Source organism: Oncorhynchus keta, chromosome 2 (assembly GCF_023373465.1).
Source record: "Oncorhynchus keta strain PuntledgeMale-10-30-2019 chromosome 2, Oket_V2, whole genome shotgun sequence".
In the NCBI taxonomy this organism is placed as follows: Eukaryota; Metazoa; Chordata; class Actinopteri; order Salmoniformes; family Salmonidae; genus Oncorhynchus; species Oncorhynchus keta.
In genome coordinates, this window is record NC_068422.1 from 176,935 (window position 1) to 190,584 (window position 13,650).

The 13,650-nt window shown below is 42.4% G+C and overlaps 1 protein-coding gene across 2 annotated transcripts; it reads right to left on the reverse strand.

Moving 5' to 3' along the window:
- Window positions 1-290: 290 nt before the first annotated feature.
- erlec1 (endoplasmic reticulum lectin 1) lies at window positions 291-10,786 on the reverse strand. 2 transcript variants are annotated; one of them, XR_008071025.1, is made up of 14 exons: window positions 10,453-10,786; window positions 10,067-10,171; window positions 9,820-9,900; window positions 8,731-8,808; window positions 8,498-8,626; window positions 8,065-8,288; window positions 7,265-7,412; window positions 5,917-6,081; window positions 5,395-5,454; window positions 5,126-5,250; window positions 4,806-4,883; window positions 2,489-2,564; window positions 2,213-2,336; window positions 291-2,134 (listed from the first exon to the last, which is right to left on the reverse strand). XR_008071025.1 is itself a non-coding variant. In XM_052470640.1 (13 exons), exons 1-13 carry the CDS (start codon window positions 10,594-10,596, stop codon window positions 2,265-2,267), a joined length of 1,485 nt encoding a protein of 494 aa, XP_052326600.1. In that variant the 5' UTR covers window positions 10,597-10,786; the 3' UTR covers window positions 291-2,264. The 2 variants fall into 2 exon arrangements, 1 of the variants encoding a protein (XP_052326600.1); XM_052470640.1 differs by having other exon boundaries at window positions 291-2,336.
- Between the last annotated feature and the right edge of the window lie 2,864 nt (window positions 10,787-13,650).

Here is a 13,650-nt window from a genome sequence, read left to right on the forward strand (position 1 = left end):
AGCTAACTCATCTGATTCACCTAGTCAACAAGTTCCATCAGGTGAGCTAGCTGTGGAATAGTTCAAATACATGGAATGTAAAGGGGTTACTGAGAAGTTTGAGAACCCCTGATCTATTGTAACACATTATCTACCAGTGATCAGACAGAAGTCACTTTTTGTTCAGGGAAGAGCATCAGTTGGCCTTTTACTAAATGTGTCATGTTTGAGAGCTGAGGACCAATCAGGTTATCATATTGTGGCTAGCTTTCCAAGACCATGGGGTATGACTAGAATTCATTTCAACCTAACTTTGTTCAGACAGTTTTATTTATTTTTTCAGTGTATTCCTCATTTAAACCACAGAACACACCAGATTTAGAAATCCACAGAAATGACATCTGATTTAGTGCATAACCAATGTTAATCATCAGGGCTCGTCAATAACATCCGGGGATTGAAGTCACAGCACATCAGTTTATAAGATACTCTCAATCACCCTGTAACGTAACAACAACCAGGGTTGGGGTCAATTTCAGAAGTAAACTGAAATTCAAATCCTAATTTTCCTTACTGCTTTCGAATGAGGAAATTGGAATTTCAGTTTCCTGAATTGACAAATGGATTTGACCCCAACCCTGACACCAAAGCCCCAGTCTTACTATGCCCAGATATTGTTTGTCCAAATATTTTAAAATTCAATATGGACTTTGTCAGAAGATACTGTATCTACAAACAAAAAAAATGTGTATAATTGTCAAGGACAAGCATGTAATCAAACTGAAATGAAACCCAAATAAATAGAGTTAAAATGCTGCCGATAAAACCAACTACGTATAAAAACATGAGCAGAGAAAATGATTTGATGTAGAGGTACTGACTACGGGCGAATAAACGATCAGCTCTATAAATAAAGAGTCGCACACTATATAAACTCCCTGTCATTTATTGGGTAAATCACCATGTTTCGGCATCACTCTGCCTTCAGGGTAATGTCATGAATGCTTAAACCACATTATGTAGACAAACAGTGGAATTAGTGCAACCAATGACAATAGTGAAGGGTGTCATGATTAAGTTAATTAGAATGAATTGAGTGAAACAATAAATAAATATAGCATATTGAATATATTAGGCTATTGTTATCATATGGAAACAAATATTGTATATATATATTAGCACCAACATACATTGTTCAATTCAATTTCACATATATATTTGTTTCCATTTCATAAAAAAGTGTTAATGTCATCTTTTGGTTCAACCATAATGCATAATCAACAGGGGGAACATATTGGGTGTACGCTGATAAGCTGTAGAAAGAATATATCCATTAATAAGACTTGTTCATAAAATGGGCCTGAGATCAAAGTCAATATTCAGACCATTAGTGGTCAATGTTTTTAGAGAGGATATCCAGTAGGCTTCCCTTTGTAGTAGTAGAATCTCAATGTTACCTCCTCTCCTTGGTAGAGCAACATGCTCAATGCCTGTCTATTTGAGAGGAGAGAGGTTGATTAGCTGCTACTGGATAGTCAATGTTATTTAACAGTTTCACTCAATTATTAAGTTAATTAGAATGAATTATGACACACTCGTCACTAATGTCATTGGTTGCGCTAATTGCACTGTTGTCTATATAACCTGGTTTTAGCAATCATGACATTACCCTGAAGAGAACACAGTGATGCCGAAATGTTGGTGATTTACCCAATAACTTACCCAAATAGTTTATATATAGTGTTCAACTACAACATGGAAGCTGGTTATCCTGATGATGCTGTTTGAATGATTGGTTGTTCTGTCCAGGCATCTTGGCCAGAGAACACTAGACCTAACCTGCCCTAAGAGGAAGATCTGAAGTCCAGTCCATAGAGCCTTGTGATGTGAACAGGGTCCTATTTCCAACTCAGACCACATATAAGGTTTATCATAAGGTTTTTGATGCAACATGGAGTTGGTTCAGTACATAGGAGGTTTAAGCCAGAGTGGAAGAGAGGGGGGCTGTGGCCCTGGGCTCCAAGGGCCGTTCCAGGATCAACACGCTCCTCTCCAAGTCCATGTCAGTCTGGACCTCCTGAGTAGTGCCATGGGCCTTGGTTCATCCAGTCTTCCATTTCAGGACATCTTTGCCTAAATCCCTGTCCTTTATTTTCTAGAACAAAGAACACGTTTTACTGGATGTACACGTCATTTTCTCAATTTAAATGTAGTAAAACGTCTTCATTTTTACTTCTGCTTATCCCTCCTTTTCGCCGTCTCTTCAGCCTCCTCTGTCTGTGCTGTTAGCTGGAGATGGATAGAAGGCCTTTCTCATCAGCTGTGTCCAGGATCTGGCATATAACTGGAGACTCAACCTGATGGGAGAAAAAATAACCTGATCATGTTTATTTGCCATGTGTAGTGAATACACTGGAAACCTGACTCGCCCAAACCGCTTGCGGTAAAAACAGCAAGAATGGGTTTAACCTTAACATGGTGCGACAGTGATGTGTGTGTGCATTCTTACCCCAAGGACGTACTGGCAGGTCTGAGGCTCCAGCATGTACACAGTGACGGCATGGGGAGACTCAGACTCCTTACACCTGAGACACAGGACGGGCTTCAATCAGAGACCAGCTGTGTATTCAGTGACATGAAACGTTCTGAACAAGAATGCCAAGTGTGCAAAGCTGTCATCTAGGCAGAGGGAATCTCAAAGTCATGTGGATTTGTTTCAACACTTTTTTGGTTACTACATGATTCCATGTGTGTTATTTAATAGCTGATGTCTTCACTATTATTCTACAATGTACAAAATAGTAAGAAAAACTCTTGAATGAGTAGGCGTGCCCAAACTGGTACTGTATATTATATTAAGAGACCCTACTAGACCACACCAATGATGACTCACGATATACAGTGCCAGTCAAAAGTTTGGACACCTACTAATTCAAGTGTTTGAATTTTATACATTTTAGAATAATAGTGTAGATATCAAAACTATGGAAACACATATGGAATCATGTAAACTCAGCAAAAAAAGAAACGTCCCTTTCTTTCAAAAATTATTTGTAAAAATCCAAATAACTTCACAGATCTTCATTGTAAAGGGTTTAAACACTGTTTGCCATGCTATGAACCATGAACAATTAATGAACATGCACCTGTGGAACGGTCGTTAAGACACTAACAGCTTACAGACGGTAGGCAATTAAGGTCACAGTTATGAAAACAGGACACTAAAGAGGCCTTTCTATGGACTAATAAATTGCAATGTCCGTACTGTGAGACGCCTAAGACAGCGTTACAGGGAGACAGAACAATTGATCGTCCTCGCAGTGGCAGACCACGTGTAACAACACCTGCACAGGATTGGTATATTCAAACATCACACCAGCGGGACAGGTACAGGATGGCAACAACAACTGCCCGAGTTACACCAGGAACACACAATCAGTGCTCAGACTGTCGGCAATGGGCTTATAGGCCTGTTGTCTGATGAGGACCTGCCTTACATCACCGTTTCGGGTAGCCTTCCACAAACTTCCCACAATAGGTTGGGTGAATTTTGGCCCATTCCTCCTGACAGAGCTGGTGTAACTTAGTCAGGTTTGTAGGTCTCCTTGCTCACACACTTTTATAGTTCTGCCCACAAATCTTCTATAGGATTGAGGTCAGGGCTTTGTGATGGCCACTCCAAAACCTTGACTTTGTTGTCCTTAAGTCATTTTTCCACAACTTTGGAAGTCATTGTCCATTTGCGACAAAGCTTTAACTTCCTGACTGATGTCTTGAGATGTTACTTCAATATATCCACATAATTTTCTGTCCCTCATGATGCCATCTATTTTGTGAAGTGCACCAGTCCCTCCTGCAGCAAAGCACCCCTACAAAATGATGCTGCCACCCCCGTGCTTCATGGTTGGGATGGTGTTCTTCGGCTTGCAAGCATCCCCCTTTTTCCTCCAGACATAAATAACAATGGTCATTATGGCCAAGCAGTTATATTTTTGTTTCATCAGACCAGAGGACATTTCTCCAAAAAGTACGATCTTTGTCCCCATGTGCAGTTGCAAACCGTAGTCTGGCTTTTTTATGACGGTTTTGGAGCAGTGGTTTCTTCCTTGCTGAGCGGCCTTTCAGGTTATGCTGATATAGGCCTTGTTTTACTGTGGATATTGATACTTTGTACCCGTTTCCTCCAACATCTTCACAAGGTCCTTTGCTGTTGTTCTGGGATTGATTGGCACTTTTCGCACCAAAGTACGTTCATCTTTAGGAGAACGAACGCGTCTCCTTCCTGAGCGGTATGACGGCTGTGTGGTCCCATGGTGTTTATACTTGCGTACTATTGTTTGTACAGATGAATGTGGTACCTTCAGGCGTTTGGAAATTGCTCCCAAGGATGAACCAGACTTTTAAAAAATGTTCCCATGATGTCAAGCAAAGAGGCACTGAGTTTGAAGGTAGGCCTTGAAATACATCCACAGGTACACCTCCAATTGACTCAAATTATGTCAATCAACCTATCAGAAGCTAAAGCCATGACATCATTTTTTGGAATTTTCCAAGCTGTTTAAAAGCACAGTCAACTTAGTGTATGTAAACTTCTGACCCACTGGAATTGTGATACAGTGAATTAAGTGAAATAATCTGTCTATAAACAATTGTTGGAAACATTAATTGTGTCATGCACAAAGTAGATGTTCTAACCAACTTGCCAAAACTATAGTTTGTTAACAAGAAATGTGTGGAGTGGTTGAAAAACGAGTTTTAATGACTCCAACCTAAGTGTATGTAAACTTCTGACTTCAACTGTATATAAGAATATTAAGAGACCCTACTTGAGCTTGACGATGACCTGTCTGGGTTTCCCCGTCAGGTCACACACGTCCCCATGGCCGTAGAAGAGAGACACCAGTCTGGAGAGGAAGTACAACATCCATGAAGTCCTTATCCTGACTATCAATCAATGTGTTGTCATTAGAAAATCAGATTTCCTGGACCCTGAAGAATCCTATTCCTGGACTAAAACGCCCTTTCAATTGATATTCTCTTCTTTATCTTTGGACACCAGCCCCTAATGCCCCAATATTCATTAACATTGTGCTGATCAATGAAATCTTTTAAAAAAGTAAACGTATTGTATAGCTGACGGACGTACTTGACTTTCTGGACCCCGTCGTCTTTGAACTGGTAGGATCGGGCCACGTTCTTCTGAGCCCACAGCAGATGTTCCTCAGCGTTCCAACTGCCCACTACCACAATGTTCTTCCCCTGCTCCTTATCCTGGGAGAGAATCAATTCATCATCCTATATTAGATACTTTAACATAGCAAAAAATACACGAGGCACCCAGCCAGCCAAAACTGGAACATCTTTCAGTCTACAGGAAATCTAACATTACTGAGCTACTAAGTAAATAACCCTTACCTCATGGTACTGATGTACATGCTTCCCATAGCAGAACTCATACTTCCACCATCCCACTCCCTGCAACACACGTTCTAGACATCAGACAGAGGCTACAGTATGAAGAGTTGTGGGAGTTGAATTTACCACAATCAAGATGTAGAAACATCTCAAGGATGATCAATGGAAACAGGATGCAGCTGAGCTCAATTGAGTCTTATAGCAAAGGGCTGAATACTTATGTAAATAAGGTACGCGTTTGTTTTATAAATGTTGTAACATTTCTTAGAAACAGTTTTCGCTTTGTCATTATGGGGTATTGTGTGACGATTGCTGAGGGTTTTTATTATATTTAATCCATTTTTGAATAAGGCTGTAACGTAACAAAATGTGGAAAAAGTCAAGGGGTCTAAATACTTTGAAGGTACTGCATATTACATTGAATTAACAACAGCAGCCAATGAGCAGTAGCCAATATGTGGCTGTAGACAATGAGCAGGTGTCCCTTTCAACAGCCAGCCTATCAGCAGGCCTCATACTAACCCCATGGAGACAGTAGGAGCCACTCAGGAACTCTTTGATCAGCTGCTCGTCTGTCAGACGGGAAATGTGGGTGGTTCCCACGGTAACCTGGGTCTGCCCGCCCACCACCAGGGGCTTATGGGTAGAGGAGAAGGCCTCCTCTCTCATGGGGGACGTACTCTCCTCCTGGAGGACAAGAGAGGGGAGGAGGTGTTTAGTTAGAAGACATTAAACAGACAGCTTCTAAACCTGGGTTGCGTTCAGTACAGACAAAACAGTTATCAAATAGTGGGAATAGCTACCTACCCGAACTTGTCCAACAGGAATACACATTTTCGTTCTTCTGATCATGACCCTGTATTGCCCTATCAGTGGTGTAAAGTATTTACGTGCGTGAACAGGACAGAAAAGGTCCAATTCAGGCACTTATCAAGAAAACATCCCTGGTCATCCGTACTGCCTATGATCTGACAACTCACTAAACACAAATGTTTTGTTTCTGAATGATGTCTGAGTGTTGGAGTGTGCCCCTGGCTATCTGTACGTTGGTTTTTTACTTTTATTTGAGTAATTTCTATTAAGGTATCTTTACTTTTACTCACGTATGACAATTGGGTAATTTTTTCACCACTGTTCCCCACTACCATCACCTCTCAACATTCCCTTCTCTCCTGTCTTCTTTCACTCTCCCCTCTCTCTTTCTCCTCCCCTAGTCTCTCTCCTGTCTTCTTTCTCACTCTCCCCTCTCTCTTTCTCCTCCCCTAGCCTCTCTCCTGTCTTCTTTCTCACTCTCCCCTCTCTCTTTCTCCTCCCCTAGTCTCTCTCCTGTCTTCTTTCTCACTCTCCCCTCTCTCTTTCTCCTCCCCTAGTCTCTCTCCTGTCTTCTTTCTCACTCTCCCCTCTCTCTTTCTCCTCCCCTAGTCTCTCTCCTGTCTTCTTTCTGACTCTCCCCTCTCTCTTTCTCCTCCCCTAGTCTCTCTCCTGTCTTCTTTCTCACTCTCCCCTCTCTCTTTCTCCTCCCCTAGTCTCTCTCCTGTCTTCTTTCTCACTCTCCCCTCTCTCTTTCTCCTCCCCTAGTCTCTCTCCTGTCTTCTTTCTCACTCTCCCCTCTCTCTTTCTCCTCCCCTAGTCTCTCTCCTGTCTTCTTTCTCTAGTCTCTCTCCTGTCTTCTTCTCTCCCCTCTCTTTCTCCTCCCCTAGTCTCTCTCCTGTCTTCTTTCTCACTCTCCCCTCTCTTTCTCCTCCCCTAGTCTCTCTCCTGTCTTCTTTCTCACTCTCCCCTCTCTTTCTCCTCCCCTAGTCTCTCTCCTGTCTTCTTTCTCACTCTCCCCTCTCTCTTTCTCCTCCCCTCGTCTCCCCCCCTTTCTCACTTCTCTTTCCGGGGCAGCAGCAGCGGCAGTGAAGGGAGGTTTCAGCAGCTCCTCCTGCTCCCGGTCCATCTGAGAGAGACTATGAGGCCGCAGGGGAGAACCAGACATGGCCTGGCAGAAGATGGCATTCACTGGGGACGACTTGAACCTAACAGACCACGGGATAAAGATATAAGCCTCCATATCATTTCAAACAAGGTAGTCCCCTTTACTTATAGTTGAGAAATACATCATGAGGGGAACTTGTTGGGTTTGGGATGCAGTTTACAGTAGACCTGCTGGTACCTGTAATTTTATTTAACCCTTACTTTAACAGGTAAGTTGACTGAGAACACATTCTAATTGACAGCAACAACCTGGGGAATAGTTACGTAGGAGAGGGAGGATGAATGAGCCAATTGTAAACTGGGGATGATTAGGTGGCCATGATGGTATGAGGGCCAGACCGGGAATTTAGCCAGGACACCAGGGTTAACACCTCTACTCTTACGATAAGTAAGATTGGATTGGACACTGGATCTTTAGTGACCACAGAGAGTCAGGACACCCGTTTAATGTCCCATCCAAAAGATGGCACCCTACACAAGGCAATGTCCCCAATCACTGCCCTGGGGCATTGGGATATTTCTTTAGACAAGAGAAAAGAGGGCCTCCTACTGGCCCTCCAACACCACTTCCAGCAGCATCTGGTCTCCCATCCAGGGACTGACCCTGCTTAGCTTCAGTGGCAAGCCAGTAGTGGGGTGAAGGGTGGTATGCTGCTGTATTTTGGGTGTGTACCTCATTCTCTCTCTACCCACCTGTATTTGGGGTGTGCACAGATCAAAGGGGTCAGCACCACTACTTCGTACTCGCAGGTAGTGACCTCAGCGATAGAGAGGATCTCGTGCTTGGCTTCAGGGTGGCAGACATACAGCACGTTGGTGGAGCGAGGCGTGTTCTGTTTCAGGACACACGCCGTCCCGTGGGCCATCAACACCGGGTAGTATGGAGTCAGCTGGCCCTCCACGTTTTTAGTGGGAACCTAGAAACATTTATATTTTCATCGCTTAGCAGAGTCAATCGGCACATTCAACTTAGGTAGATAAACTAATCACAGCAAGTAAAACCTTCAAAATAGCGACCCATGATTAGAGAGAGAAATAAAACGAGAAAAGACAAAGTTCAAAGAAGTCTTACGAAGTGTTTTTTAAATGTATTTATGTGTATGAGTCAGAATGTTGAACAACCAACCTCTTTCTCAGCTTCTGGCGTGGGATCCATCTCCTCAACTTTCTCTACCTCTGCAATCTCTGTTCCTGAAGTGGCTGAAGACTCTGTCATCTTGGTCATGCTTCCCAAGACGTACTCCTGAACTTTGATCTGCCAGATCAACACGAAAGTCATGTTTTCTTATTTATTGCAACATAATTGATGGTAGACATTATAATGATGCCAATTTTGAAGTAACATAATTTCCCACGGACCTGTCCCGTTTCCTTCTCCTCATGGTATTGTCTCACATGTTTCCCATGACACACCTCATACGTCCAGTATGACTCAATCTATTAATTAACACCACAACAAATGCCAGAAGAGACAGTGGTTAGCCTATCCATAGAAAGTGACAGCACAGTACATGATATACACTACTGTTCAAAAGTTTGGGGTCACTTAGAAATGTCCTTGTTTTTTACTGAAAATACATTTTTTCCATTAAAATAACATCAAATTGATCAGAAATACTGCGTAGACATTGTTAATGTTGTAAATGACTATTGTAGCTGGAAACGGCAGATTGTTTATGGATTATCTACAGGAGTGATGGTTTCTGATAATGGGCCTCTGTACGCCTATGTAGATATTCCATAAAATAAATCTGCCGTTTCCAGCTACAATAGTCATTAACAATGTCTACACTGTATTTCTTATCAATTTGATGTTATTTTAATAGACCAAAAATATTGCTTTTCTTTCAAAAACAAGGACATATCTAAGTGACCCCAAACTTTGAAAGGTAGTATTTATTTGTATGTATTATAGATCCCCATTAGCTGCTGCCAAAGCAGGAGCTACTCCTCCTGGGGTCCAGCTAAATTAAGGTGATTTATACAACTTTAAAACATTACAATACATTCACAACACACTGTGTCCCCTCAGACCCCTACTCCACCACATTACTAAATCCACGTGTATGTTATTGTATGTGTGTGTGTGTGTCAATACTTGTGTTGCTTCACAGTCCCCACTGTTCCATAAGGTGTATATCTGTTTTTTAAAATCTAATTTCACTGCTTGCATCAGTTACTTGATGTGGAATAGAGTTCCATGTAGTCATGGCTCTATGTAGTACTATGTGCCTTCCATAGTCTGTTATGGGCTTGGGGACTGTGAAGAGACCTCTGGTGGCATGGCTTGTGGGGTATGCATGGGTGTCCGAGCTGTGTGTCGGTAGTTTAGACAGTGTACATCTATAGCATGTGATCCCTGGGGGGGGTGACATTATTAGTGTTGCAGTGGTACTCAATATAGCCTATATTTAGACAGAAGTAGAAGTGAAACGGTTCAGTTCTCACTCTGTAGGAGCAGCTGCTCTCTTTGAACAGTGGGTCCAGCAGATCACCTGGAGTGGGACCAGCGTATGCCTTGTCATCATCCTGAGAGAGAGAGGTGAGGAGAGAGAAAAAGAGAGGGAGCGGAGAGAGAAAAAGAGAGGGAGCGGAGACAGGCAGAAAGACAAACAGACACAGAGGGGGACAGGAGGATAAGTGAGAAGCAATGTTGTTGTAATGAGTGAAACTGAAAATGATTACTCGAACTCACACCATCTCCATTTGACAAGGAAGGCAGGAGACATTTGTATTTCTCCTTCTCTGTTGTTGTCATGATGACAAAGTCATCTTCTTTGTAGAAGGCACCTGAGGTTGGCTATGGAAGGACAGATTTAGGGTCAGATGTTGTGTAAGTGCTCTACTTTGCAGCAGTCATAACAGGCAAACTATGCATAGTCAGTTTCTGCGTTGGCAGTCATATGACAACAGCCATAACAAGGAATACCAGCTAGCTAGGCTTAACATACTTTATCACCATTTAAAACTAGCTAGCTAACGTTCACTTTTCAATGAAATCATAAATAACCAGCCATGATTTAACGTTAACTATGACAAAAACTATATGTATTCTCTATCACACAACCGCACAACACTCACCAGGGTGAATTCGGACCCGGGCCAGTTAATTTTGAATGGGATTTCATCAGTAAACGAAGGAGATCCACCTCTGTTAGCCGACACACCACAATAGACCTCCAACAAACCCCCAAACAACACGAACAACAGCCGAGTTCCGTCCATTACCTCTGCAAGGCTCGATCGCTAACTACCTTCTACTGTGCCTGCCAAGGCATGAGATAGCTAACCTGAGTTAAAACCGGGTTAGCTTTGGAGTTAATCGTAAAATTATGAATCCATCTGGCTGTCTCTCTTTCATTTGTCAACACAGCGAACAGGAAGTATCCAGTCGTTTGCCACGTCTATTTCCGGTACATCCGGTTTAGCCAGCTTTGGGACACAACATCGGCAGTCTGTATTGGTTGGACTCCCTGTATTGGGTGGACTCCCACAATATACCCGGCTTCACCAAAAAATACGTTTCCTGTCAACAAAAGCATATGGTTAATCTTTAGGAACTCTACTTACCAGAAACCAACCTTACTAAAGCACAAACTGTTCGGGTCATTCTGTGCTGGCCTACTCACAGGGATCCTACATTTTTATTTATTTATTTTACTAGGCAAGTCAGTTAAGAACAAATTCTTATTTTCAATGACGGCCTAGGAACAGTGGGTTAACTGCAGATTTGTACCTTGTCAGCTCAGGGATTTGAACTTGCAATCTTCCGGTTACTAGTCCAACGCTCTAACCACTAGGCTACGCTGCCGCCCCTCACCCTTCGACCAATGCCCACCCTCCCCTACTTTCCTCAGGGTCTCAGGTGGTAGTTGTAATACTGTTGCACCTTGTATATAGCCTCGGTATTGTTATTTTACTTTTTATTTAAAAAATACTTTAGTTTATTTCGTAAATATTTTCTTAACTGTATTTTGTGAACTGCATTGTTGACCCTTTTTTGATACCATTTGAAAGGAAACACTTTGAAGTTTGAGGAAATGTTAATTTAATGTAGGAGAATATAACACATTAGACCTGGTAAAAGATAATACAAAGAACAAACCAAGCGCTTTCTTGTTTTTTTTTTGTACCATCATCTTTGAAATGCAAGAGAAAGGCCAATATATAATTTTTGAATCTAAGCGCAATTTAGATTTTGGACACTAGATGGCATCAGTGTATGTACAAAGTTTTGGACTGATTCAATTAACCATTTTATTTCTGTTCAAAATGTTGTAGCAAGACTGACCAAATGTGCCTAATTGGTTCATAACTGTGCACTCTCATCAAACAATAGCATGGTATTCTTAAACTATACTATACTACTGTAAATTGGACAGTGCAGTTAGATTAACAAGAATTTAAGCTTTCAGCCAATAACATATATGTCTATGTCCTGGGAAATGTTCTTGTTACTTACAACCTCATGCTAATCACATTAGCCTACTTTTGCTCAACTGTCCTGCGGGGGACCCACCGATCCAGTACAGGTTTTAAAGGCCTGAGGTTTATAGTTTTTCAAAGCTTTGCCTTCCGAGTACACATTGAGATATGGATGAAGTTGCACTTCCTAGGGCTTCCACTAGCTTGGATCGAGGGCTGAGGTTTTTGCCTGCCATATGAGTTCTGTTATACTCACATACATCATTCAAACAGTTTTAGAAACTTCAGAGTGCTTTCTATCCAAATTTCACTTTTGGGCCTGAGTAGCAGGCAGTTTACTCTGGGAACCTTTTTATCCAAGCTACTCAATACTTCCCCCCAGTCCCAAATAAGTTTTTATAGGTCCTCAATGATGTCACCATTGACCTAGATTCTAAGCAATGTTGTGCTGCTATTTTTATTGACTTGGCCTAAGCTTTTGATATGGTATACCATTAAATTCTTGTGGGCCGGCTAAGGAATATTGGTGTCTCTGAGGGGTCTTTGGCCTGGTTTGCTAACTACCTCTCTCATAGAGTACAGTGTTTAAAGTCTGAAAATCTGCTGTCTCAGCCACTGCCTGTCACCAAGGGAATACCGCAATGCTCAATCCTAGGCCCCGCAATCTTCTCAATTTCCATCAACAACATAGCTCAGGCAGTAGGAAGCTCTCTGATTCATTTATATGTAGATGATTGTCAATGCAGGGTGTAGCTGGTGCATGGAAGTCAGGCGCAGGAGAGCAGAGATGAGTGAACACGAAGCACTTTACTGAGGCATTTGTAAGAACAGAACGCAACAGCATCACAAAAAAAACAAATGCCCAAAACAAGTAAGGCAGCACAAAGTACGACAAACCAAGTACAATGTACCGGCTGCCATAAATCACGGGTACACATAAAACCCGGCGCTAACCAGCCGGAAGCGTGCCAACCTCGACAATAAACAATACCCCACACAGACATGGAGCGAACAGAGGGCTAAATACACATAGCAATTATGAGGAAACAAGGTGTGCAGGAAAACAAGACAAAACAAATGGAAAATGAAAGGTGGAGCGGTGATGGCTAGAAGACCGGTGACGTCGACCGCCGAACACCGCCCAAACAAGGAGAGGGACCGACTTCAGCGGAAGTCGAGACAATGATACTGTCTTATATTCAGCTGGCCCCTCCCCATATTTTGTGTTAAATGCTCTACTACAAAACTTTCTTAGTGTCCAGCAAGCTTTCTCTATCCTTAACCTTGTTCTGAACACCTCCAAAACAAAGTTCATGTAGTTTGGTAAGAAGAATGCCCCTTTCCCCATAGGTGTGATTACTACCTCTGAGGGTTACGAGCTTCAGGTAGTCACCTCATATAAGTACTTGGGAGTATGGCTTGGCAGTACACTGTCCTTCTCTCAGCACATATGAAAGCTGCAGGCTAAAGTTAAATCTAGACTTGGTTTCCTCTATCGTAATCGCTCCTCTTTCACCCCAGCTGCCAAAATAACTCTGATTCAGATGACCATCCTACCCATGCTAGATTACGGAGACATAATTTATAGATCAGCATGTAAGGGTGCTCTCGAGCGGCTAGATGTTCTTTACCATTCGGCCATCAGGTTTGCCACCAATGCTTCTTATAGGATACATCACTGCACTCTATACTCCTCTGTAAACGAGTCATCTCTGTATACCTGTCGCAAGACCCACTGGTTGATGCTTACTTATAAGACCCTCTTAGGCCTCACTCCCCTTTATCTGAGATATCTACTGCAGCCCTCATCCTCCACATACAACACCCGTTCTGCCAGTCACATTCTGTTTAAGG